A 27147-nucleotide genomic window follows, 5' to 3' on the forward strand; every position below is an offset into this window, starting at 1 on the left:
AATTCTTCAATCATTTCCAGTAGCACTTCCCCAATCACTAACCATGATTTCAGGCTCCATTTCCGAATGTCTCATTAGAGTATGCATTAAGATCTGTTGTTTCCCTGGAATAAAACTGGCAATGGGAAATTTTACTATCTATGCATTTTCAGAAAACATTTTATCTCCACGCAAAACGGAAGTAGGGGAGCCAGTGTGATATATTTCAATTCTTGTTAGAGAACAAAGAGAGCGATGGGGGCACTGTAAATCTGCAACCTATTCAGATCAATTAGATTTAATTTTTGGAGAAACTACAGTTACCTTCGGAATTCATGCCATCATGAAAAGCCAGTGTCCCCAGGGCAAAGAGCTCATGTCTCAGAGTCCATGTGCACCTGGGTGAGTCTCCCTGGGAAATGACGGAACCTCCTTCACGCTCACTTCCCTCATCTGTTCAGCAGAGATCATGCACATGCCAAACTCATGGACTCCCTGGGAGAAAATGCACAGACCTTTTGGGCAGTGCCTGAAACACGGAAGACGCTTCTGTCCAGTGGCCATTTGTCACCCCCTTTCTCACCAACAAGGAAGACACTGTGCAAACCTCTCCGGCTCCCAACCGGACTCTAGCCGTGGGCTCTAGGAGAACAGAGGTGGACGGGACATGCACTAGAACACAATGGAGTCCCCCTTCTTGCGCAGGCGGAGCGCAGGGGAGAGAGCTAATGACAGCGCCTTCTCAGGATTCCTCCTCCTGGGCTTCTCCAATAGGCCTCAGCTGGAGACGCCTCTCTTTGTGGTCATCCTGATCGTCTACTTCTTGAGCTTTCTCCGCAACGGCACGATTATACTTCTGTCTCGGATGGACCCTCGCCTGCACACCCCCATGTATTTCTTCCTCTCCAACCTCTCTTTCATGGACCTTTGTCTGACCACCTGCACCGTCCCCCAGACGCTGGCCAACCTCCAGGGGCGGGACAAGACCATCAGCTATGGTGGCTGCGTGACCCAGCTCCTCATCGCCCTGGGGCTGGGGGGCGTGGAGTGTGTGCTCCTGGCCGTCATGGCCTATGACCGCTACGCGGCCGTGTGCCGCCCGCTGCACTACCTGGCCGTGGTGCACCCGCAGCTCTGCCTGCGGCTGGTGCTGACGGCTTGGCTCACGGGCTTCGGCAACTCGGCGCTGCAGACAGCCCTGACCATGACGCTGCCGCTGTGCGGGAGACACCGGGTGGACCATTTCTTCTGCGAAGTGCCGGCGATGCTGAAGCTGGCCTGCACCAACACCTCCGTCAACGAGGCTGAGCTCTTCACGGTCAGCGTCTTCTTCCTCGTGGTGCCGCTGTCGCTCATCGTAGTGTCCTACGGCCGCATCGCGCGGGCCGTCCTGACGATCACGTCGGCCCGGGGGAGGCGCAAGGCCTTCGGCACGTGCTGCGCGCACCTGGTGGTGGTGGTCGTCTTCTTCGGCACGCTCATCTCCATGTACCTCCAGCCCCCCTCCAGTTACTCGCAGGATGTGAACAAAAGCATCGCGCTCTTCTACACTCTGGTGACTCCCCTGCTGAATCCCCTCATTTACACTCTGAGGAACAAGGAGGTCAAGGGGGCACTGAGGAGACTGCTGCGGGCAAGCGCGGACTCGCGAGGGAGCTAACGCGGGGCTTGCGGGGCTGAGCGCTGGGGCGCGGGGGACTGCTGGGGACGCGAAGCCAGCTTTCACACACTTCAGCAGGTCCTCGGAAAGCACCTGCTCTGAACGAGGCCCTGTTCTAGGGACTTGAGATCTATCAGCAATCCAGACAAACACCCCTGTCCCCATGGAGCTGAACCTTCTAGAGGGGAGAATATGGTTTGAAGATGATGTGAAAATAAACTATGAAATACCATGTCTTGGAATCCTTCACAATAATGAGAGTCCACAAATTCGAAGTACAAACAACACGAATGATTCTCACAAACGCAACGTTGAGTGAAAGAAACCAGAATCTAAATGGTTACTACGGTTCAAATCTAATTATACCGGATGTACTCTTTATTCACGTAAAACACAAAACCAGGCCCAAGGAAACCACAGGTATTGGAAGTCAGAATAATGGATTCTCGCGGGAGTCGTGATTGGAAGGGGAAATGGGGGAGGGGAATTCCGGGGTTCTGCTTATATTCTAATTCTGGATCTGGATGCTATTTATAGAAGGTACACAATGTGTGAAAATTCATCAAACTTGACAGTGACGTTACTTCCACGCTCTGTATGCTTGTTGTACCTCAAATCATTTACTTTTAAAACGTTTGAAATAAGCTAGATATTAACATATACTGTGATACTAAATACTCACATTAAGATTTGGGTTCCTTTCACTCCGTCGGGCTTTATATTCCACATGATCTATGTGACTTGGTTCCAGTGTACTGAACTGGTAGAATCCAAACCGTTTTGGATACCCGTGATATTTAGCCAACGAGAATGCGCTTTACCTGGCTTTCCTTTGAAGACCTCAATCAAAGAGCATTGTACAGTGAGTTCTGGTCTCCTCTTCCTTCCAGGTGGATTCACTATTGTTTTTCTGGTCTCTAATTCATATATTTCTGTTCTGATCTTTGTTCTTTCCTTCCTTCTGCTAACTTTGAGCTTCGTATTTTACTAGTTCTTAAGGGAGTAAAGTTAGGCTATTTATTTGTTTGTTTGTTTTAAAGAAGTTAACTGTATTTTTTTATTATTAATTTGTTGGCTTGGAAATCAGTCAACTATAGAAAATCTACCGAGAATGTATTGCATTCTAGAGCCTACCTAGGGCCCATCAGAAAATTCTCTTGTCTAAATTTTTTATAAACACTAGCTGATAATCTGCATTTCACACTAGTGAAAGGGTCTGACCTAGTTGACAATTGTCAGATTTATTTGAGAATTCTTTTGCTAATGTGGGCTTTTATTGTGGTAAGCTTTCCCCTTAGATTGCTTTTGCAGCATCCCATAAATTTTAGTAAGTAGTGTTTGTATTTTCATTTTTTCAAGGTATTTCTTGATTTCCCTTCAATGTCCTCTTTGACCCATTGTTTTTGTTGTAGGAGGTGTTATTTAATATTTCCTATGTAGAAATGTTTCAGCTTTCCTTTGATTAGGATTTTCAGTCTCATACCATTGTGATCAAAAGAAGATACTTACATGAATTCGATCTTCTTAAATTGCTAAGACTTGTTTTGTAAATTCTCGTGGACAAGCTTCCTGGCGTGCTTGATAAGAATGTGTATTCTGCTGCTGTTGGATGAAACGGTCCATAGATCTCTGTTAAATGTTTTAGTCTAAAAATGGCAAAAGCAGTATCGTTTGTCCCCAGGAGCTCTTGAGTGGGGCGAGATTCTATCAGTAGCAGATATTCCCACCTCCTCCACATAATTAATTGTTTTTTCTTTTAAGGGTCACCTGTAGGAATAAAGTGTCACCACATACAGTTGGGCACATTTGTACATATTTCAGAAAACATTGGAAATACGTCATTTGCAAGCCTGTCATCTCTAAGTAGGAGACACTACAGGAAATATATTTTCTTCTACTCTTCATCTTCACAGAAGGGTTAAGAGATTGACCTCCAAGAGATTGCAGGTGGAGTCTGTGCTTTGTGCACGTGCAGATCTGTGTGTGATAACATATTAATATGTATGTTACTCCAATCTACATGCAAGCCAGACTGTAACACGTTATGGTGGCATATGAGCAGAAACATTCTTTGGGATGTATAGAATGGTCTTTCCAAGAAGAGCAGTGAAACCTGAGAAAGGTTGATTTCATGCTAAATATGACACATCGTGAGCCAACACGCTCCATTTAAATACATTAAAACACAGTTCTCATTTCCATAGAAAAATTAATAAAGTTTTCCAAAAGGAATCTTGCAAACCTGCTTCAATGTTTTGAAATGCTTTAAGTGGGGACTTAAAAATATATGGAAATCACTGTTTGTGACCTGCTATCACAGAATCGGGCAGGGGGAGGGAGGCTCCTGAGAAAGGCTTTGACAACTGATCGTGGCATCCCATCGATCATGATGATTCCAAGTAACGCAATCATTAGAAATGTCCAGGATGCTTCACTGAGACTAAAGACAAAGGTAGAAAAACTGAACAACTTCATTCTCAGAAGAGGTTAAAGCTATCTTCAGAAATGGCTACTTAATTAGAAGAACTTACCCTTCTTAAAGACCTCATAGATTTAATTCCGTTCACAATGTGTAAAATAAATCCAGCCAATAATGTAATTCAATAAATCAAATTTTTATACACAGACGAGGAAAAAATACCGAAAGCATCAAGGGGGAAAAAAGTCCATAACCTACAAGGGAAGACGGACAGATCAGGTTCGTAGCAAATCTGTCCACAGAAACATGGCAGGCCAGAAAGAAGTGGAAGGAAATAGTCAATGTGCTGAATGGGAAAAATATGGCCAAGAATTCTTTATCCAGCAAGGCTGTCATTCAGAATAGAGGCGAGATAAAGAGTTTCTGGGACAAACAAAAACAAAAGGAGTTGGTGACCACTAAATTAGCCCTGCAAGAAATTTTAAGGGGGACTCTTTGAGTGGAGAAACAAAAAAAGACCAAAAACAACAACGACTAGAAAGGACCAGAGAACATCACCAGAAACACCATCTCTACAGGTAACACAATGGCATCAAATTCGTATCTTTCAATAATTACTCTGAATACATTAATGGACTAAATGCTCCAATCCAAAGACAAAGGGTATCAGAATGGAAAAAAAGCAAGATCCATCTATATGTAGCCTACAAGACACTCATCTTACACCTAAAGACACCTGTGGATTGAAAGTGAGGGGATGGAGGACCATCTATCATGTTAATGGACATCAAAAGAAAGCTGGAGTAGCCATCCTTATAACAGACAAACCAGATTTTAAAACAGAGACTGTAACAGATAACGTAGGGTGTTATATTATAATTAAGGTGTCTATCCATCAAGAAGATCTAACCTCTGTAAATATTTATGTTCCCAATTTGGGAGCACCCGAGAATATTAATCAATTAATCATAAACATAAAGAAACTCATTGATAATAATACAATAAGAGGAGGGGACTTTAACACTCCACTTACAGCAATGGACAGATCGTCTAAGCAGAAGATCAACAAGGAAACAAGGGCTTTGAATGACACGCTGGACCAGATGGACGTCACAGATATATTCAGAGCACTTCATCCTAAAGCAGCAGAGCACACATTATTTTCGAGTGCACATGGAACATTCTCCAGGGTAGATCGCGTACTGGGTCACAGACCAGCCCTCCACAAGTACAAAAAGGTTGAGATCATACCATGCTTATTTTCAGACCACAGCACAATGAAGCTTGAAGTCAACCACAAGAAAAAATCTGGAAAGACCACAAATACATGGAGGTTAAAGACTATCCACTGCAGAATGAATGCATTAGCCAGGAAATTAAAGAGGAAATTTAAAAATACATGGATGCAAATGAAAAGGAAAACAGGATGGTTCAAAACATGGGGAATGCCTCAAAGGCGGTCCTAAGAGGGAAGTATATAGCAGTGCAGGCCTTCCTCAAGAAACATGAGAAGTCTCAAACAACAACCTAACCTCACACCAAAAGGAGCTGGAAAAAGAACACCAAAAAAAGCCTAAACCCAGGAGGAGAAGGGAAATAATAAAGGTTAGAGCAGAAATAAAAGATGTAGAAACAAAAAGAAAACAGTAGGACGAATCAAGGACACTGAGAGCTGGTTCTTTTTAAAAAAAATTTTTTTTAATTTAAATTCAATCAGTTAACATATAATGTATTATTAGTTTCAGAGGTAGAAGTCAGTGATTCATCAGTTGTGTATAATGCCCAGTGCTCATTACATCTGGTGCCCTCCTTAATGCCCATCCCCCAGAAACCTCATCCCCTCATCCCCTCCCCTTCAGCAACCCTCAGTATGATTAAGTGTGTCTCATGGTTTGTCTCCCTCTCTGATTTCATCTTGTTTTATTTTTCCTCTCTTCCCCATGATCCTCTGTCTTGTTTCTTAAATTCCACATATCAGTGAGATCATATGATAATTGCCTTTCTCTGATTGACTTATTTAGCTTCGCATAACACCCTCTAGTTCAACCCACGTCATCGCAAATGGCAAGGTTTCATTGTTTTGATGGCTGAGTCGTATTTCATTGTATATATATACCACCTCTTCTTTATTCAGTCATCTGTCAATGGACATCTGGGCTCTTTCCATAGTTTTTCGATTGTGGACACTGCTGCTATAAACATTGGGGTGCATGTTTATAGGGTCACTACATTTGTACCTTTGGGGCAAATACTAGTAGTGCAATTGCTGCGTCATAGGGTAGCTCTATTTTCAAGTTTTTGAGGAATCTCCATACTGTTTTCCAGAGTGGCTGTACCAGTTTGCATTCCCACCAAGAGTGGAAGAGGTTTACCCTTTCTTCACCTCCTCAGCAGCATCTGTGGTTTTCTGACTTGTTAATTTCAGCCATTCTGACCAGTGTGAGGTGGCAACTCATTGTGGTTTTGATTTACATTTTTCTGATGCTGAGTGATGATGTATCTTTTCATGTGCCTATTAAACATCTGCACATCTTCTTTGGAAAAATATCTGTTTTTTAAACTAGATTATTTGTTTTCAGAGTATTGAGTTTGAGAAGTTCTTTCTAGATTTTTGATACTAACCCTTTATCTGATATGTCAGTTGCAAATATCTTCTCCCATTCCATGGGTTGCCTTTTAGTTTTTGTTGACTGTTTCCTTCCCTGTGCAGAAGCTTTTTATCTTGATGAAGCCCTGACAGTGTAGGTTGTTTTTGTGTCCCTTGCCCAAGGAGACATGTCTAGTAAGAAGTTGCTCTGGCCCAGGTCACAGAGGTTGCTGCCTGTGTTCTCCTCTACGATTTTGATGGGTTCCTGTCTCATATTTAGGTTGTTCATCCATTTTGAATTTGTTTTTGTGTTTGAGGTAAGAAAGTGGTCCAGTTTCACTCTTCTGCATGTTTTTCCCATTTGTTGAAGAGACTGTCTTTTTTCCATTGAATATTCTTTCCTGCTTTGTCAAATATTAGTTGACCATATAGTTGTGGGTTTATTTCTGGGTCTCCTATTGTGTTCCATTGACGTATGTGTCTGTTTTTGTGCCAGTACTGTACTTTCATGATGACTACAGCTTTGTAATATAACTTGAAGTCTGGAATTGTGATGCTTTGCTTTTCTTTTTCAAGATTGCTTAGACTATTCAGGGTCCTTTGTGGTTCCATACAAATTTTAGGATTGTTTGTTCCAGCTCTGTGAAAAATCCTGGTGGTATTTTGATAAGGATTGCATTAAATGTATAGATTGCTTTTGGCAATTTAGACATTTTAACAACGTTTGTTCTTCCAATCCATGACCATGGAATGTTTTTCCATTTCTTTCTGTTATCTTCAACTTCTTTCCTGTTTTATCATTTTCAGAGTACAGGTTAGGTTCATACTTAGGGACCCTATGTTTTTTGGTGCAATTGTTAATGGGATTGATTGCTTGATTTCTATTTCTGCTGCTCCGTTAGTTTTGTATAGAAATGCAACAGATTTCTGTACATGGGTTTGTATCCTGGGGCTTTACTGAATTCACCTATCAGTTCTACCAAGTTTTTGGTGGAGTCTTTTGTGTTTTCTTTTTCTTTTTTTTAAGATTTTATTTATTTGAGAAAGAGAGAACATAAGCAGAGGGGAGGGGCAGAGGGACAGGGAGAAGCAGAGTCCCCACTAAGCACGGAGCCTGATGCAGGGCTCAATCCCAGGACCCCAAGATCATGACTTGAGCCGAACGCAGACTTTCAACAGATGGAACACTCAGGGGCCCCTCAGGCTTTCTATATAGAATATCATGTCGTCCACAGATGCTTGAAAGTTTGATTTCTTTCTTTCCAGTTTGGATACCTTTTATTTCTGCTGGTTGTCTGATTGCTGTGGCTAGGACAACCAGTCCTACATTAAATAACAGTGGCGAGAGTGGACATTCCTGTCTTGTTCCTGACCATGTAGAGGGAAAACTCTGTATTTTCTCATTGAAGATTTTATTAGAGGTAGGTCTTTCCTATATGGCCTTTATTATGTGGAGGTATGTTCCCTCTAACCCTACATTGTTGAGGGATTTTATTGTGAGTGGATGTTATGCATTGTCGTATGTTTTTTTCTGCATCAATTGAGAGGATCATATGGTACGTAACCTTTCCTTTATTAATGTGGTGTATCACGTTGATCGATTTGAGAATATTGAACAACTCTTGGAGCCCAGGTATAAATCTCACTTGATTATGGTGAATGACCCTTTTAATGCATTGTTGGATTCCATTTGCTGGCGTTTTGTTGAGAATTTTTGCATCGATGTTCATCGGGGATACTACCCTGTAGTTCTCTTTTTTATTGGAGTCTTTTTTCCCCTGTTTTTCTTTTTTTAAATTTTATTTAAATTCAATTAATTAACATATAATATATTATTAGTTTTAGAGGTAGAATTCAGTGATTCATCAGTTACATATAACAGCCAGTGCTCATTACATCGAGTGCCCTCCTTAATGCCCACCACCCAGTTACCCCATCCCGCCACCGCCTCCCCTCCAGCAGCCGTTTCTTTCCTATAGTTAAGAGTCTCCTATGGCTTATTTCCCTCTCTGTGGTTTCGTCTTATTTTATTATTCTTTCCCTTCCCCAATGATCCTCTGTTTTGTTTCTTAATTCCACAATTGCACTACCAGGTATTTACTCAAAGGATGCAAACATAGTGACCAGAAGGGGCACCTGCATCCCAATGTTTACTGGAGTCTTTATGTGGTTTTGCTATCAGACTAATGCTGGCCTCATAGAATGAATTCGGAGTTTTCCTTCCACCTCCATTTTTTGGAAGAGTTTGAATAGAAGAGGTATTAACTCTTCTTCAAACGTCTGGTACAATTCCCCAAAGAAGCCATCTGGCCCTGGACTTTTGTTTTTTTGGGAGATTTTTGATTGAAGATTCAGTTTATTTGCTAGTTATCAGTCTATCCAAGTTTTCTATTTCTTTCTGTTTCAGTCTTGATAGTTAATATGTTTCTGGAATTTACCCATTTCCTCCAGGTTGTCCAGTTTGTAGGCATATAGTTTTTCATGATATTCTCTTAGAGTTATTCTTATTTCTGTGGTGTCTCTTGTTATTTCTCCTCTCTCATTTATGATTTTATTTATTTGGGCCCTTTCTCTTTTCTTTTTGATAAGTACGACTTGAGGTTTATAATTTTTTTCCCTAAGAACCAACTTCTGTTTCATTGATCAGTTCTACTGGTTTCTGTTTGCTTGTTTTTGTTTAGTTTCTATGTAATTTATTTCTGCTCTAATCTCTATTATATCCCTTCTTCTGCTGGCTTTAGATAGGCTTCGTTTGTTGTTCTTTTTCCAGCTCCTTTAGGTGTAAGGTTGGGTTGTTTATTTGAGACTTTTCTTGCTTCAGGAGTTATGACTGTGTTGCCATAAATGTCCCCTTCAGGGCCACTTTTGTTGCATCCCAATGGCTTTGAACTGTCATCTTTCATTTTCATTTCTTTCCGTGTATTTTTTATTTCTTCTTTGATTTCCTGGTTGACCCATTCATTCTTTAGTAGGATGTTCTTTTCCCTCCATGGATTTGTGGTTTTCCAGTTTTTTTCTTACAGTTGACTTCAAGTTTCATAGCATCGTGGTTAGAAAATACGCATGATGTGACCTCTCAGTCTCTTTGTACTTGTTGAAGGCTGATTTGTGACCTAGTAGGTGAACTATTCTGGGCAATGCCCCATGTGCGCCTGAAAAGAATGTGTACTGGGGGACCTGGGTGGCTCAGTGAGTTAAGCATCCGACTCTTGATTTCAGCTCAGGTCATGTACCGGCTTGTAAGAGCCAGCCCCCTGTTGGCTCTGCACGCAGCACAGAGTCTGCTTGAGATTCTCTCCCTCTTCTTTTGCCCCTACCCCGCTTGCTCTCTCTCAAATAAATAAATAAAAATCTTAAAAAAAAAAGGAAAAGAAGTGTATTCCACTGCTTTAGGATAAAATGTCTGAATATATCTGTTAAGTTCATCTGGTCTAGTGTGTCATTCGAAGTCATTGTTTCCTTGAAGATTTTCTACTCAGATAATCTGTGTATTGATGTATATGGAGTGTTAAAGTCCCCTACTGTTATTGTATTGCTATCAGTGAGTTCCTTAATTTATTATTCATTATTTTATGGTTTTGGATGCTCCCATGTTGGGGGCATAAATAGTTATAATTGTTGGATCTTCTTGTTGAATTTCCCCTGTATTATGATATACCGCCCTTCTTCATCTCTTGTTATAGTCTTTGGATTACATTCTAGGTTGTCCTATATAAGTATTGCTACTCTGGCTTTCTTTTGACATCCACTTGCATGATAAATGTTCCTCCGTCCCCTCACTTTCAATCTGCAGGTGTCTTTGGGTCTCTTATGTGTCTCTTCTAGGCAGAATATGGATGGATCTTGTGTTTTTATCCATTATGATACCCTATGTCTTTTGCTTGGAGTGGTTAGTCCATTTACATTTAGAGTAACTTTTCATAGACAGGTATTTAGTGCCATTTTATTACTCGTTTTGTCATTATTTCTGGAGATTTTCTCTGATCCTTTCTTGTATTTGTCACTTTTATTCTTTCCTTTTCATTCAAAGTGTCCCCTTTAATATTTCTTGCAGAGCTGCTTTAGTTGTCACAAACTCTTTTAGTTCTTGCTTGTCTGGGAAACTCTTGATCTCTCCTATTCTGAACGGTGCCCTTCCTGGATCGTCTTTTTGGCTGCAGTTGTTTCCCATTCAGCATGTGGAAGAGATCATGCCACTCCCTTCTGGCTTGCCGAGTGTCTGTGGAGAGATCTGCTCCTTCCATACTCGTGTTCATTGCATCAGGCCTGTTTCCAATCTCAGTTATGGTATTTTTCTTTTCTGACTGATCTTATTAAACTCTTTTATCTCTGCAGTAAAGGCCTCCCAGAAGTCTCCCAATTTTGCTTAATCCCAGTGGGTATCCTAAGGATTGTTGCTTTAAATTCTCCATCAGGAGTGTTACTTCTTTCAATTTCGTTTAGCTCTCTGGCCATGACTTTGTCTTGTTCTTTCATCTATGCTATGAACATTCTTTCATCTGGGATGAATTCCTCCATCTTGGCATTTTATCTAAGTCTCTACCTTCTTCTGGGTGCAAGAAGAGAGGATCATATGGTACGTAATCCATGGAGTGGCTCCATCTCACAGCTCTGAGATCATGACCTAAGCCAAAATCAAGAGTCTGACATTCAACTGACTGCACCTCACAGGACTTTTCCAGATTCCTGTTTCCATGCTATCTACCCCCAGGGGTGTTAGCCTGTCTTCTCTCCAGGATCAGGGCAGCCCCCTCAGGGCTCGAGGCCAGCCAAGCCCACCCACCTTTCAAACTCCAGGCTTGAAGCGCCACTGGCTGCAAGAACTCACAAAATCACACCCTCTCTTTTTCCTTTTTCCCAGTAAATGGATTTGGGGAAATGTTCTCCTTGTGCATTCCCCTGTGTGCTTCTCTCTCTCTTTATAGCTCGCTCTCGCGCGCGCGCGCGCGCGGGCGCGCGCTTGCTTCTTTGACCTTGGCTCCCTCTCTTCCTCAGCCATCATGATCCCTTTCTTCCCAAACCATGTCTCCACCCTTCCTACCCTCTTCTAAGAGGCTTCTTCTCTCCCTTTAGTTGTGGAGTTTGTTCTGTCAGTCCTCAGGCAGATTTCTGGTGTGTTTAGGATGATTTGATAGTGATCTCATTGTGTTTTACGGACAAGACCAGCCTAGGGTCCTCTTACTCAGCCACTATTTTACCTTCCCCTAAACTGTTTTTCTTTTTTTAAATACTCTCCGGGTCCTGTGTGGAGCCCAACGCAGGGTCCTAACTCATGACCTTGATCAAGACCTGAGCCAAAACCCAAAGTCAGATGCTTAATTGACTGAACCACCCATGCGCCCCTAATTTTTATATTCATATTTACCAACTAGAATGAACTTTACCTAACTTTCTTTGAAGACCTCAGTCAAAGATCATTCATACACTGAGTTCTGGTCTCTTCTTCATTCCAGATTGATTTTGCTATTGTTTTTCAGGACTCTATTTCATTTATTTCTGCTCTGATCTTTGTTATTTTCTTCTTCTGCTAACTTCGAGCTTAGTTTTTTCTTTTCAGTTCCTTGAAGAGTAAACATGGGTGATTTATTTGAGGGTTTTCTTTCTTAATGTAGGCTTTTATTGCAGTAACTTTCCCCATACAATTGCTTTTGCAGCATCTCATATTTTCATAAGTAGTGTTGATATTTTTATTTTTTCAAAGTATTTCTTGATTTCCCTTTGATGTCTTCTTTCATCCATTGGTTTTGGGGGAGTATGTTGCTTAATTTCCACATATTTGTGCCCTCCTTAATACCCATCACCTGGTTACCCCATCCCCCAACCCCGCTCCCAACTGTAACCTTCAGTTTGTTTCCCAGAGTCCAGAATCTCCCATGGTTTGTCTCTCTCTCTGATTTCTTCCCATTCAGTTTTCCCTCCCTTCCCCTGTGGTCCTCTATGCTATTCCTTATGTTCCACATATGAGTGAAACCATATGATAATTCTCTTTCTCTGCTTGACTTATTTCACTTAGCATAATCTCCTCCAGTTCCATCCATGTCGATGCAAATGGGTATTCATCCTCTCTGATGGCTGAGTAATATTCCATTGTATATATGAACCACATCTTTATCCATTCGTCTGTTGAAGGGTATCTTGGCTCCTTTCACAGTTTGGCTATTGTGGACATTGTTGCTATGAACATTAGGGTGCATGTGCCCCTTTTTTCACTATATCTGTATCTTTGGGGTGAATACCCAGTAATGCAATTGCTGGGTCATAGGGTAGCTCTATTTTTAATGTCTTGAGGAACCTCCATACTGTTTTCCAGAGTGGCTTTACCAGCTTGCATTCCCACCAACGGTGTAAGATGGTTCTCCTTTCTCCACGTCCTTGCCAACATTTATTGTTTCCTGTCATGTTAATTCTGTTATTCTAACTGGTGTAAGGTGATATCTCATTGTGGTTTTGATTTGTATTTCCCTGATGGCTAATGATGTTGAACATTTTTTTCATGTGTCTGTTGGTTATTTTTATGTCTCCTTTGGAGAAGTGTCACATTTTCTGCTCATTTCTTGACTCGATTATTTGTTTTTTGAGTGTTCAGTTCAAGAATTACTTTATAGATCTTGGACACCCCCCTTTATCTCTAATGTCATTTGCAAATATCTTCTGCTATTCCGTGGGTTGCCTCTTTGTTTTGTTGTTGACTGTTTCCTTTGCTGTGCAGATGTTTTTATCTTGATGAAGTCCCAAAATTTCATTTTTGCTTTTGTTTCCCTTGTCTTTAGAGATGTGTCTTATAAGAAGTCACTGTGGCCAATGTTGAAGAAGTTACTGCATGTGTTCTCCTCCAGGATTTTGATGGATTCCTGTCTCACATCGAGGTCTTTCATCCATTTTGAGTTTATCTTTGTGTATGATGTAAGAGAATAGTCCAGTTTCATTTTTTTGCATGTTCTGTCCCATTTTCCCAGCATCTTTTATTGAAGAAACTGTCTTTTTTTTCATTGGATATTCTTTCCTGCTTTGTCGAACATTCGTTGACCATAGAGTTGAGGGTCAATTTCTGGACTCTCTGTTCTGTCCCATTGATCCATGTGTCTGTGTCCGTGTCAATACCATACTGTCTTGATGATCACAGCTTTGTAATAGAGCTTGAAATCAGGCAATGTGATGCCCTCAGCTTTGCTTTTCTTTTTCAACATTCCCCCAGTGATTCAGGGAATGTTCCATACAAATTTTAAGATTGTTTTTTCCACCTCTGTGAAAAATGTCGGTGGTATTTTGATCGGGATGGCATTGAAAGTATAGATTGCCCTGGGCAGCATAGGCATTTTCACAATGTTTATTCTTCCAATCCATGAACATGGAATGTTTTCCCATCTTTTTGTGTCTTCCTCAATTACTTTCATAAGTGTTCTATAGTTTCTAGAATATAGATCCTTTACCTCTTTCATTAGGTTTATTCCTAGGTATCTTATGGTTTTGATGCTATTGTAAGTGGAATCAATTCATCAATTTCTCTTTCTTCAGTCTTCTGTCAGTCCAGGACCTGCAGGCATTAGCTCAGGCTGTTGACGGGGGTTGTGAATTCAGAGTCCCGCCCCTGCAGCCCTACTTGCACCTCACACCATAGGACAGGCCCATTGGTTATAACAACAAATGGCCCAATAGCTGCTGGAATCACTTCAACTTTTCAATCCTTCCTTTTCCTCTGGGGACAGCTGACCTTGGCGCTGAGTGTTCTCTGTCTGAATCCTTGCCCTATAGTTCTGGGAGCAGCATCCCTAATTCTTGTCATTACCTAGCCACTAATTAAAAGAATTACATGCTGGCTTCAATTAGCCTTGGGGCTGATATTTAATTGGGGAGCAATACTTGCATGGTCAGCTACCAAGGGCTTCTCTGATCCATCTCCTTGCCTCCTTCTTTATTTTCTGGAATTATGTGGACCTTATATATGATACTGTCTACACCCACCAGGACAAAAGACATGATGCTCTGATTGATCTCTAGTCCACAGGAGCTTGGGTTCCAGCAAAACATCAACTGTTTGCTCAGTGGCTCTTGTGTGGTGACACTAGTGATGCTGAGACTGGTGGGAGTGAACAGTGGTCAGCTCACCCCCTAGTCCACTGCTCTGGCAGCTGTAGGAGCCCGTCTAGCACACCAGATTTACTCTTCAGACATCCACAGACCTGAGGATTGTTGGGATAAATTTACCCAACAGTAGGACTAATAGTTTTATTAGGGATTGCCCTGGGGAATTTTAGAAAGAAAAGAAGACAGCTGAAGCAAAGAAAAGTATAGATAGTAGAATAGGAAATTAACAAATGAAGCTGATGTAGGAATCTTAACAACAAACTTTTACACAACACTCGGGCCTTGTTACCATGTAATTAGATTTGAATAAGCCGTCTTGCAATGTGTTAAAGAATTAACCATCAGAAGATGAAGATGTAGACCATATTTGCCTAGATTTCGTTCAAGTATTTATTAGCAAAATCCTTCCCCTGTGTCAGAAACCAAGAACTCTAGGAATTAAGTGACCTCCATATTGAAGTTAGTGCGTTCTTCTGTTCATTATGATTCCCATCTGCACTTATGGGAATGGTATGAGGTTTGGCACTTTAGAAGACACCTGATCGAAGGGGTACCTGGCTGGCTCAGCTTGTAGAGCATCTGACTCTTGATCCCAGGGTTGTGAGTTTGAGCCCCATGGAGGGGGTGGAGACAACTTAAAAAAAAAAAAAAGGACACCTGACTTTTATCTCATCTAAATGAATGAATTAGGGAAAACAGAGTTTTTTTTAAAGGAAAAATAAAAGCTGTTGTAGGAAAAAAGAAAAAGGAAATTCTCTTGAATTTTTCCATGACATATGCAGGACACAAACATTAAAAACTCTGACATTCAAAGTCTTTCATCAAAGGATCTTCCCACCTAAGTCATCTAGAATCGTGGACTCTCCAAAGCACCTTCTTCATTGCTCCCTTCACATCCTTGTTCCTCAATGTATATATGACGGGGTTGACCATGGGGGTGACGATGGTGTAGAACAGAGAAATGAACTTGCCCTGATCCTGGGAGTAGTTGTTGCTGGGCTGGAGGTAAGCGTAGATGGCCGTGCCATAGAACAGGGAGACCACCGTGATGTGGGACCCACATGTCCCAAACACTTTCCTCTGCCCTGCAGATGACTTTATTCTTAAGACTGCCCTGACAATCTGACCATAGGAGAAGGTGATTAAGGCCACAGGGATGATAAGAAAGATCATGCTGAAAAAGAAGATCTGAGACTCATACACAGTAGTGTCAACACAGGCAAGCTTGAGCAGTGGGGGGACCTCACAAAAGAAATGGTCTATTCTATTTCTCCCACAAAGTGGTACAAGGAAGATGAGCACTGTCTCCAATGAGGAGTTGGCAAAACCAATGAACCACGATGCAGAAGCCATGAGGGCACAGAGACGGGGGTGCATGACCACTGTGTAGTGCAGGGGCCTGCAGATGGCTGCATAGCGGTCAAATGCCATGACCCCTAAGAGAATGCACTCTGTGCAGCCCAACCCTAGAGAAATGAAGAGCTGAGCCACACAGCCGCCAAAGGAGATAGACTTGTCTGCTCCCCTGAGATGAACCAGGAGCTGCGGGACAGTGCTGGTCGTGTAGCACAGGTCCAGAAAGCTCAGGTTGGAGAGGAAAAAGTACATGGGAGTCTGAAGGTGGGGGTCCAGGTGGGACAAGGCAATGATGGTGGTGTTTCCCAGCAGAGTGAACAGATAGAAGATCAGCAGAACCACGAAGAGGACGAGCTCCAGCTGAGGCCGGTCCGAGAAACCCAGCAGGACAAACCCAGTGAAAGAACTGCCATTTTTCTGTTCCATCGTCTGTTAGCACATGTTTCCTGTCAGGACCAAGCGTTTAGCAACTTTTAAAAGAAATCTTCAAAAAATAAACAGTTGGCAGGGAGTGGATCTATCATGTTATAAGACATGGTGATGGGGTTTTATCGGTAACTATTTAAATAAATAACGTGCTCATTTATATTGACATAGCTCATACCAATACAGTTCCACATTATCACAAAAAGTATGTCATTGATATTTAGAATAAGAAAAGTGAAAAAAACGGACCTTTTATTGGCATCAGTCATAGGTATAAAAGTCCTTTTGTTCTGAACTTAATGGGACTTAAAGTACTGTAAGTGTATACGTACATTTTAGAGAGAATGGGGATGAAGGAAAAAGAGGAAGAGCAGTCAGAAAGAATCAGAAAGGAAAGCAGACAGGGAGAGACGTTATTATAAATACATATCTCAAGATTGTGCACAACTGGATTTGCACACACTGCAAATGCAACAGATTATAATAGAACATAATCCTGAAACTGCATTCAGATACGAGAATTTAAGACCTAGAATGTATTAATACAAAGAATTCAATCACATTCAAAATATCCCTAAGAGTTCTGAACATAAACATTCTGTCAGAATTTCCTCTGTACGATATTATATTTACGAAAGCCACGCATTTGAATTTTGTGTTTCCTTATAGTAGTAAAACAACTAAACACTCAACTCAGAGAGAACCTGAAAACACCACGTGTCAGTTACAGTGCTTACCTTTTGCCCTAAAGATGCTTAAAATCACCATACCAATTTATCAGGAACTCTGAAATTTCCTTGGCTGTGCAGTCAGGTGGAATCAGAACTCAAAAAGCCAGTGGCCACCACTTTCCTCTTCCTTCTGCAGATTTCTATTTCACACATTACCAACTAGAGTTCCTAAAATTCCTGAAAGAGATAGGATTATTCCCTATCAACATTCTAATGAGAATAATAATTTTAAGTTACCCGTTTGTGTAATAAATGTACAGAGCGTAATGCTTTACATCACTACCTATGATACAACAATTACATAGATAAATACATAGAGATATAGACAGGTACATTCTCAGATCAATGGCGGTAAAAGCACTATATGGAAACCTTAAATAGTACAAAGAAAGGCATAAACAAAAGGATATTTTGGTATTATATATTCTCAGATACCCATCAACATTAGGTTAATTATCACCTTTTTGGAAGCTCTCCTGAAAGGTTAGTGACACTGGACCCAACACGCTGCCAGCTCTCAGGTGAGTCTGACGACCATTGTCATCCAGCTGCTTAGCACTGAAGAAGCACAGTTCTGTCCCAACCAAAGAGGCATCAGAAAATGAAAGGGGGGGTAACCAGAAGGGGGAATGAACCATGAGAGACTGTGGACTCTGAGAAACAAACTGAGGGCTTCAGAGGGGAGGGGGGTGGGGGAATGGGTGGTAATGGGTAGTAAGGAGGGCACGTATTGCATGGTGCACTGGGTGTTGTACGCAACTAATGAATTATCGAACTTTACATCAAAAACCAAGGATGTACTGTATGGTGACTAACATAATATAATAAAAAATATATTAAAAAAAAAAAGAAATAACCACATTTCATATGTGACTCTGAAAAAAAAAAGAAAATGAGTATTTCAGTTCTATCACGTACAAATGGTTAGGCATGCACTACATTTTTAGTTCTTCTAAGACTTTTAAAATCTGAATCAGGTTTCGGAGTAGACCCATTGATGTGTGAAAGAAATTGGTACAAAACTGGCATAAATAAATGTTCATGAAATTTGAATAGAAGGTATAGTAGTTCACATTGTTTTATACCTCCTTTGATTTCCTCTAAAGATGTATTCAGTGGTATCCACACAAAAAATATGCAGAAAAATTTCTCAGTAGAATCCATTGTAAAGGTATGTGAGACAGTCTAACTGTGTACAACGGGGAATGTCCTCTGACTCACACCTGCTCAGAAGAGCAAATAAACACAAACCATGGTTTAGTCTCCCACACACACGCACCAGTACAGATAGCACTTATCTGGAACAAATCGCTGGCAACTTTTGAAATGTGCCTCATAAAGGACACACTCACCAAAGTGAAGGAGGGCAAACATCAAATGCTAACTCATCCAAGGAAAACACCAATGTAGTAATGCACCATTAGAATAAGATAATGATTTATTTTAAATTTATCATATCAATAAGGACTAAGAAGTTAGTTTAGAAAGATATGACACTGCTAGGGGCGCCTGGGTAGCGCAGTCGTTAAGTGTCTGCCTTTGGCTCAGGGCGTGATCCCGGCGTTCTGGGATCGAGCCCCACATCGGGCTCCTCTGCTATGAGCCTGCTTCTTCCTCTCTCACTCCCCCTGCTTGTGTTCCCTCTCTCACTGCCTGTCTGTCTCTGTGAAATAAATAAATAAAATCTTAAAAAAAAAAAAAGATATGACGCTGCTGATATGAACTTGTAAAATGATTTGCTGCTTTACAGGATTAGATTTGTAAAGAATGCTGAATGCAACCGTCATGATATGAATGATATAGGAAAATCCATTATAAAAATCACACCTAAATTATTACTTTGCATACAAAAAATAAATACTTGAAAAGGCACAGGGTAGATATATAGAGAGAAAAAAAATTCATTAAGTAAAACAAAAATAAATAGATTCTACAAAACAAAAGAGGTGGCATTCTACATAATAATTACCATCAAAAAAGAATATAATAAGAAATGACATCTCACAAGAACACAATTGTATGATAATAATTAAGAAAAGCAGTCATTAGGGGTGCCTGGGTGGCACAGTCGTTAAGCGTCTGCCTTCAGCTCAGGGTGTGATCCCGGCCTTCTGGGATGGAGCCCCACATCAGGCTCCTCGCTGGGAGCCTGCTTCTCCCTCTCCCACTCCCCCTGCTTGTGTTCCCTCTCTCGCTGCCTGTCTCTGTCAAATAAATAAAATCTTTAAAAAAAGAAAAAAGAAAAGAAAGAAAAGCAGTCATTAAATGAAAGGTTAAATGCTTAGTACCGGCACACGGAAGCTGATAGAGCCATTACCCTAAGTGTTCAATGCTGGCATATAACAGAAGTCTCAGTGGAAGAATACATCTTTCCACATGACCAGAAGCTCAGTGTGCAAATTACACATTGTAAAAACCAAAGTGCCAAGATAATGTCTACACATTTTAAAGACCAAAGATAACAAGACAACGTGTATATTTAAGATTTTCAAATATGTAACATTCACTGATCTATTTGACATACAAACCCTGCTGTATCCAGTTCCCGAATGATCCTGAAAGAGTGTTGGCAGTGGTAGGAATGAATCACTATTGCTTTAATAAAGTGACTGTGTCCTAGGTCTGACCTGACCCCAGATCTAAGAACAGGCTCCGAGGACAATACAGGAGGAGCTGATAAGGGGAATGCAGCTGTCACAACACGGGAAATGACAGGTCTAATGAACATGGACAGTGCTTTCCAGCAGGTTCCACGGGAGAAGAGGATCAAGTAGGATTTCCCCTGCATGTGGTTTGTTCAGGGAATGCTCTCAGGATAAAGGGCGTGAGGGAACAAAACAGAGCAGAGAACGTTGCTAAGCAAGGATGTGGGCTCAGGTGGACTATGGCCCGAGCCTGATCCCCTAAGAAGCGGGACAGGACTCTCCCACACAAGCAGCCATCTGTGCTGGTGGAAACCCGCGTCCTCGCTGTCTGATACCGGAGCCGCTATCCACATGTCACCACCTGCGCATTTAAAACGTCCTCGCTGAGAAACTGAATTTTGTATTTTATTTAATTTTAATTTAAATGTAAATGGCTTCCCATGGCTACTTACTCCCGTATTGGACAGCCCAGCTCTGGAGCATGAATTGCAGCAGATTTCGTCCTGCCTGGGCATTGGCAGCCTTTGTCTACCCCACGAGCCTGTCACTGGCTGTGAGCTGCCCCCACCCTGTTCCTGAGACCCCCTGGCACAGTGGCTCCCCTTCAGCTGACGGCCAATGTCTGAGAAGGGAATGGCTGTGAACCCTGCAGCCCGTATTCCAACACATCAGGCAAGGACCAGAGCAGCAGCCAGGGAAAGAGGTTCTGAGAAGGACACCAAGAGCATCATGCAGGAGTCCATTCCCGATCCTGTGCGAGGAGACAAGGATGGAGCCCAGTGTCCCTTACACATCACCTCAGTGCAATCACACATACACACACACACACACACACACACACACGCCCCTTGTCATTTGCCTAATTCATCCATTAACTAAACATTCAGGTTTCTTCCTGCCTTTTTTCTTCAGATTGATATTTGTACTCACATGAAATATCAATGATTAACAGTAATGTCAAAGTAGAGATGCATTGACACAATATGTACAAAATGGAATTTCCCTCTTGTATTTTCAACATAGCATTTTTAAAACTCCATACATATTTTAGATATTTTGGTAACTTGTAAGGGAGAAAATGACCATTTAGAAACTATAAATACTGGCAATGAGTTTTATGCATAGAGAACAAATATTATCTAATTTCACAGACAATAAGAACCAATAGGAAAGCATGTAAGTACGTCGTCTAATACTTTTACACATATGCATAAAGGGTACATTTTATTACCACTAAATATGCATATTTAAATTATTTCTACATGTGCACACCCAGGTATAATGAAAGTACTACAGTACAATGAAATGTCTGGGAATGACTTGGTAGAGTCTATAACGAACAATTAAATTTGTTCTTATATTTGGTGACTTTCCACACAGTCTGTTTCTTTACACAGTGGACCGTACATGCAAACCAATGCAGCTCTTCTGCTCCAAGAGCAATTGCAACTGAAAATAAAGTAAGTTACCAACCAGTTCCTAAAGCAGCACAGAGACCGAGTTCCATTTCACTCACCTTTGTTCACCTTCTCCGCGGGTTCTAGCTAGTTCCCTACGTCCTTTCCAAGTCACTGCCTACACACAGTACTGGGACTGGCACTGGGACATGCAGAATCCGACGTATGCGGTAAATGCAAAGGTCGGCTACACCAGCACTGGCTTATCCCTGAATTTTTCCTAAACGAAAGGACGCTTTCTCACGATGACTTCACGGGTCTTCAGGTGGACAGAGATGTGCACGTTGCCTCTAGGACGTAGGAGATGAAGGCAATTGCAAACTCTCACTATGGTTTCCCGAATGTAATGACCTACCTGGAGACAGTGAGACCCTCATGAGCACAGGAGAGGATGTTGTGACACTGCGCTGTGGCTGGGCTGACACTGAGAACCAAATGTGTTTCCCTGGCTGACGTCTCTGGGGAGCAGACGCCCCACACTGTTAATGAGCTCCTGTCACTGGCAGTCCTTAGGGAGAATGAAGATCAAGGACAAAGCCAGAGGAGACCTCATCTGTCTTTTTTATTATTTCACATGTTTGACAAAGGACAAATCCCTCCCTAGACCCCCCAGCTACCTTAGTCTCATCTGTGAACGTCCCAGATGTTTTACAAAATATCTAAGAGCTTTTACTTTACAACTGCCCAAATATTTACATAAAAATAGATTAAAGTCCTAATATAACAAAATAAAAATTAAAAAGAATAGATAAAAGTCCATTTAGCTACTGAATTTTAAATGGAAATACATGAATAAATTCTTAATTTAATTTCATTCGTAACCAACGTATATGGGATCATGGAGCTAATATTTGGGCACATTCTAATAGTTTATTAAATTTAAATTCAATCTAGTTAACATATAGTGTATTATTAGTTTCACACCCAGTGCTCATCAATTTATGTGCCCTCCTTAATGCCCATCACCCAGTTACCCCATCCCCCCCACTCTCCTCCCCTCCCGTAATCCTCACTTTTTTCCTTATAGTTAAGATTTCTTACGATTTGCTCCCGTCTCTGTTTTTATCTTATTTCATTTTTCCTCCCCATCCCCTATGATCCTGTTTTGTTTCTTAAATTCCACATATGAGAGACATCATATGATATTTGTCTTTCTCTGACTGACTTATTTCGCTGAGCACAATACCCTCTAGTTCCATCCATGTCATTGTAAATGGCAAGATTTCATCATTTTCGATGGCTGATAGTCCATTGTATATACACCACCTCTTCTTTATCCATTCATCTGTCAATGGACATCTGGGCTCTTTCCACAGTTTGGCTATTGTGGACATTGCTGCTATGAACAATGGGGTGCATGTGTCCCTTTGAATCACTATGTTTCTATCCTTTGGATAAATACTTAGTAGTGCAATTGCTGGGTCATAGGGTAGTCCTATTTTTAACTTTTTGAGAAACCTCCACACTGTTTTCCAGAATGGCTGCATCAGTTTGCATTCCCACCAACAGTGTAAGAGGTTTCCCCTTTCTCTGAATCTACTGAGGATAGTTTCAACATCTTTCGAGAATGAAGTTGTTTAGTATTCTGTGTCTTTTTTTTTTTAAAGATTTATGTATCTATTTTAGAGAGAGAGAGAGTGGGGATGGGGAGGTGCAGAGGGAGCGTGAGAGAGAAAATTAAGCAGACTCTGAGCTGAGCATGGAGCCTGAAGCGGGGTTCCATCTCATGGCCCTGATATCACTACTTGAGCCAACACCAAGAGTCAAACACTCAACTGACTGTGCCGTCCAGGCGCCCCCTCCTTTTTAAAGATTGATTGATTGATTGATTGTTTATTCAACAAAGAGAGAGAGGGTGTAAGTACAAGCAGGGGGAGTTGCAGAGGGAGAGGGAGCCCTACAGAGAGCTCGATCCAAGGACCCCAGGATCATGACCTGAGCTAAAGGCAGACACTTAACCGACTGAACCACCCAGGTTCCCTTATTATTTATTAACTATTTATTTATTTATTCGTTTTAGAGAGAAAAGAGCATAAAATGTCTATATGTATATATATTCTTTACACATATATATATTCTAAATACAATGAAATTATATATATATATATATATATACGTATATAATGTAATTTTTGCCAAGATAGTGTTACTTTATACCTCTATCACATCACATAATTACAATATCTTCTTCGTGGTGAGAACTTTTAAAATCTGCTCTCTTGGCAACTTTCAAGTCTATAATACAATAATATGAACTATAACTACCATTTTGTACATTAAATCCTCAGGACTTATTCATGTCGTAACTGGCAGCTGGTACCCCTCGTCCAGCATCTCCCGCTTCTCCCCCCCTCAACCGCTGGTCACCACCATTCTACTCTCTGTATCTGCAGGTTCGGCTTCTCTGGATCCCAGAGTTACGTGAGATCCCATAGTATTTGTCTTCCTTCCTGCCTCGTTCCCCTTAGTGTAATGCCCTCAAGGTCCCTCTGTGTTGTCACAAACGGCAGGATATCCTTCCTTCTCCTGGCTGAATAATATTCCTGTAGATACTTATACTACAGCCTCTTTATCCATTCATCTGTGCGAACACTTAGGTTGTTTCCATTCTTGGTCATGGTGAATAAAGCTGCAGTGAATATGGGAGGGAGTATATCTCTGATATACTGATTTCATTTCCTTCGGATGTGTACCTACAAGTTGGTTGCTGGATACAATAGTTCCGTTGTTAATTTTTTGAGGAACCTCTGAACTGCTTCCCATAGAGGCTGTATCAGTTTACATTCCCACCAACTGTGCCCAAGTGTTCCCTCACCTACTTTTGTTATCTTTTGTCTTTTTGATGAGAGCCATTCTAACAGGTGATATCTGATTGTGGTTTTGGTTTGCATTTTCCTGATGATTAGTGATATGGAATACCTTTTATGCATCTAATTGCCCTTTGTATGTCTTTGGGAAAATATCCGTTCAGTGCCTCTTGCTTTTGAAAAAAATGTTATTGTTTGTTTTTATGCTCTTGGGTTGCATGAGTTCCTTATACATTTTGGATGTTATCCCCTTATCATGTAGATGACGTATAAATACTTTCTCCCATTCTATAGGTTGATTTTTCATTTTGTTGATTGTTTCTCTTACTGTGCAGAAGCTTTTTAGCTTGTTGTAAACCCTCTTATTCATTTTTGCTGTTGGTGGTAGTGCTTTTGGTGACATATTCAGGCTCTGGTTAAAATTTGGATCACAAAAAATGAGCTGTGCTTATAGATAGGATAATGCTAGAACACTCGTTTCGTAACTCTCAATGTGTCCATTGTCAAGAATCTTTCCTCTTTGTTGTCTTCTAGGAATTTTACAATTTCAGGGCTTATGTTTACATCTTAATCCATTTCAAGGTAATTTTTGTGAGCCGTGTAATATAAAGCTCCAATTTCATTTCTCTGCATGTAGTTGTCCAATTTTCCTAGGAGACTATGTTTCCCCACGAATATTCTTGACTGTTTTGTCAAATATTAGTGGTCTTAAAGGGTGGGTTTATGTCTGGGCTCTTCATTCTGTTCCTTTGGTGTTTGTGTCTATTTCTTCAGCCAGTACTGTACTGTTTTGATTACTAGAGCTTTATAATGTAGCTTGAATCGTGAAGTGGGATGCCTCCTGCGTTGCTCTTCTTTGTTGAGGTGGCTTTGGCAATTGGGGATTTTGGGGGGTCCATACAGATTTTAGGATTGTTTTTTCTAGATCTGTGAAAAATGCCATTCAAATTTTGGTAGGGATTGCATTAAATCTATAATGGTTTTGATGAGTGTGGACATTTTAGCTGTATTAATTCTTTCAATTCATGAAAACAGGATATTTTATTTTATTTTGTATGTTTTTTTTAATATTTTACTTATTTTATTTAGAGAGAGAGTGTGTGCATGAAGGGGAGGGGTAGAGGGAGAGAATTTCAAGCGGACATTGTGCTGAGCGCAGAGCCCGACACAGGGCTCGATCTTGCAACCTCGAGATCATGACCTGAGGTGAAAACAGGAGCTGGACACCCAACTGACTATGCCACCCAGGGTATAGATCTTTAATCTCGTTGGTTTAAATTATTTCTAAGTGTTCTATTGTTTTCGATGCTATCATGAATGGGATGAAAAAAAACTTTTCCTATATTTTGTTGCTATTATATAGAAAAGCAATTCATTTCTGTATGTTGAGTTTCTGTTTTGCAACTTAACTTGTTGATTAGTTCTAACAGTTTTTTTATGGTGTCTAGGATTTTCTGTATATGAGATCTTATCATTTAGAAATGAAGATGTTTATACTTCTTTTTGGTTTGGGATGCCTTTTATTTATTTTCTTGCCTGATTGGTCAGGCGAGGACTTCCAGTCCGTGTTCAGTAAGAGTAGTGGGGGTGGGCATCCCTGTCTTGTTTTTGATCTTAGAAGAAAAGCTTCCAACCTTTGCCTTTGCATCTGTTAGCCATGGGTTTGTCATATATGGCTTTCATTTTTTGAGGCACATTCCTTTTACACCTAATTTGTCAAGTGTGATTACCATGAAAAAATGTTGTGCTTTGTTAAATGCTTTTCTGCAACTATTGAGATAATCATATGACTTTTATCTTTCAGTATACTAATGTGGTGTATCACATTTGCTGACTTGTGTATGTTGGCTCATCCTGTATCCCTAGTATAAATCCCTCTTGATCATGGTGTACGAACCTTTTAATGAATTGTTGAATTTGGTTTGCTGGTATTTTGTTGAGAAGTTTTGCATCTATATTCATTGGGGGTATAGGTGTATAGGTTTCTTTCTTTCTTTTCTTTCATAGTATTCATCTGTGTTTTGTATTACATTACTGATAACCTTAAAAAATGGGTTTAATAGTGTCCTTCCACTTCAAACTCAAAAAGAGTTTGAGAAGGATTGGTACTCATTGTTTTCTAATGTTTGGGCATGAAGAAGTAACTATGCTTAGAGAAAATACACTAAGACAAAAATGGTAACAAGAGACAAAAAAACTTTATAATTTAAAGGAATGAATTTTTCAAGAAGATGTACCAACAGTAAGTATAAAGGGACCCAACAGGGGAGCAACCAAATAAGTTAGGAATATGCTAACAGATATGAAGGGATAAATAGACAATATAAGAATCACAGGAGCTTCAATTTCTAATATTAACAATGGATAAATTGTTTTGACAGAAAATCAACAGGAAATACTGGATTTCAACCATACTTGAGACTGACGAATACCACAGACGTATACAGAACATTTCATCCAATAGAGAAAAATACACATTCTTTTTTTTATTATGTTCAATTAGCCAACATATAGTACATCATTAGTTGTTGATGTAGTGTTCAACAATCATTTGCTGCATATAACACCCAGTGCTCATCACATCACGTACCCTCCTTAATACCCATCACCCAGTTACTCACCCCCCAAACCCCTCCCTTCTGTAACCCTCAGTTTGTTTCTGGGGGTCTAGAGTCTCTCATGGTTTGTTTCCCTTTCAGTTTTCCCTCCATTCCCCTGTGTCCTCCACACTGTTCCTTATGTTCCACATATGAGTAAAACCATATGATAATTGTCTTTCTCTGCTTGAATTATTACACTTAGCATAATCCCCGCAAGTTCCATCCCTGACAATGCAAATGGTGGGGACTCATCCTTTCTGATGGCTGAGTAATATTCCACTGTATACATGGACCACATCTTCTTTATCCATTCATCTGTTGAAGGACATATTGGCTCCATTCACAGTTTGGCTATTGCAGACATTGCTGCTATGAACATTGGGCTGCATGTGCCC

The 27147-nt window shown here is 40.8% G+C and overlaps 2 protein-coding genes and 1 pseudogene across 2 annotated transcripts; 2 read left to right on the forward strand and 1 right to left on the reverse strand.

Annotated features, from left to right (window-relative positions):
• Positions 1 to 661: 661 nt before the first annotated feature.
• Positions 662 to 1639, forward strand: LOC125283520 (putative olfactory receptor 2B8). Its single transcript, XM_048225536.2, has one exon. It carries the CDS (start codon positions 662 to 664, stop codon positions 1637 to 1639), a length of 978 nt encoding a protein of 325 aa, XP_048081493.2.
• Positions 1640 to 2449: 810 nt separating this feature from the next.
• On the forward strand, positions 2450 to 14957 carry LOC113264210 (4-hydroxybenzoate polyprenyltransferase, mitochondrial-like; annotated as a pseudogene).
• A 616-nt stretch (positions 14958 to 15573) lies between these two features.
• LOC113264179 (putative olfactory receptor 2B8) lies at positions 15574 to 16527 on the reverse strand. Its single transcript, XM_026511113.4, is given in 1 exon segment — positions 15574 to 16527. A coding segment is annotated over 1 exon segment (954 nt).
• Between the last annotated feature and the right edge of the window lie 10620 nt (positions 16528 to 27147).

This window comes from Ursus arctos, unplaced genomic scaffold (genome assembly GCF_023065955.2).
Source record: "Ursus arctos isolate Adak ecotype North America unplaced genomic scaffold, UrsArc2.0 scaffold_31, whole genome shotgun sequence".
Classification (NCBI taxonomy): Eukaryota; Metazoa; Chordata; class Mammalia; order Carnivora; family Ursidae; genus Ursus; species Ursus arctos.

Coding starts and splice junctions, on each gene's coding strand:
- LOC125283520 (XM_048225536.2), top strand. CDS start 662: ATGGAGTCCCCCTTCTTGCGCAGGCGGAGCGCAGGGGAGAGAGCTAAT.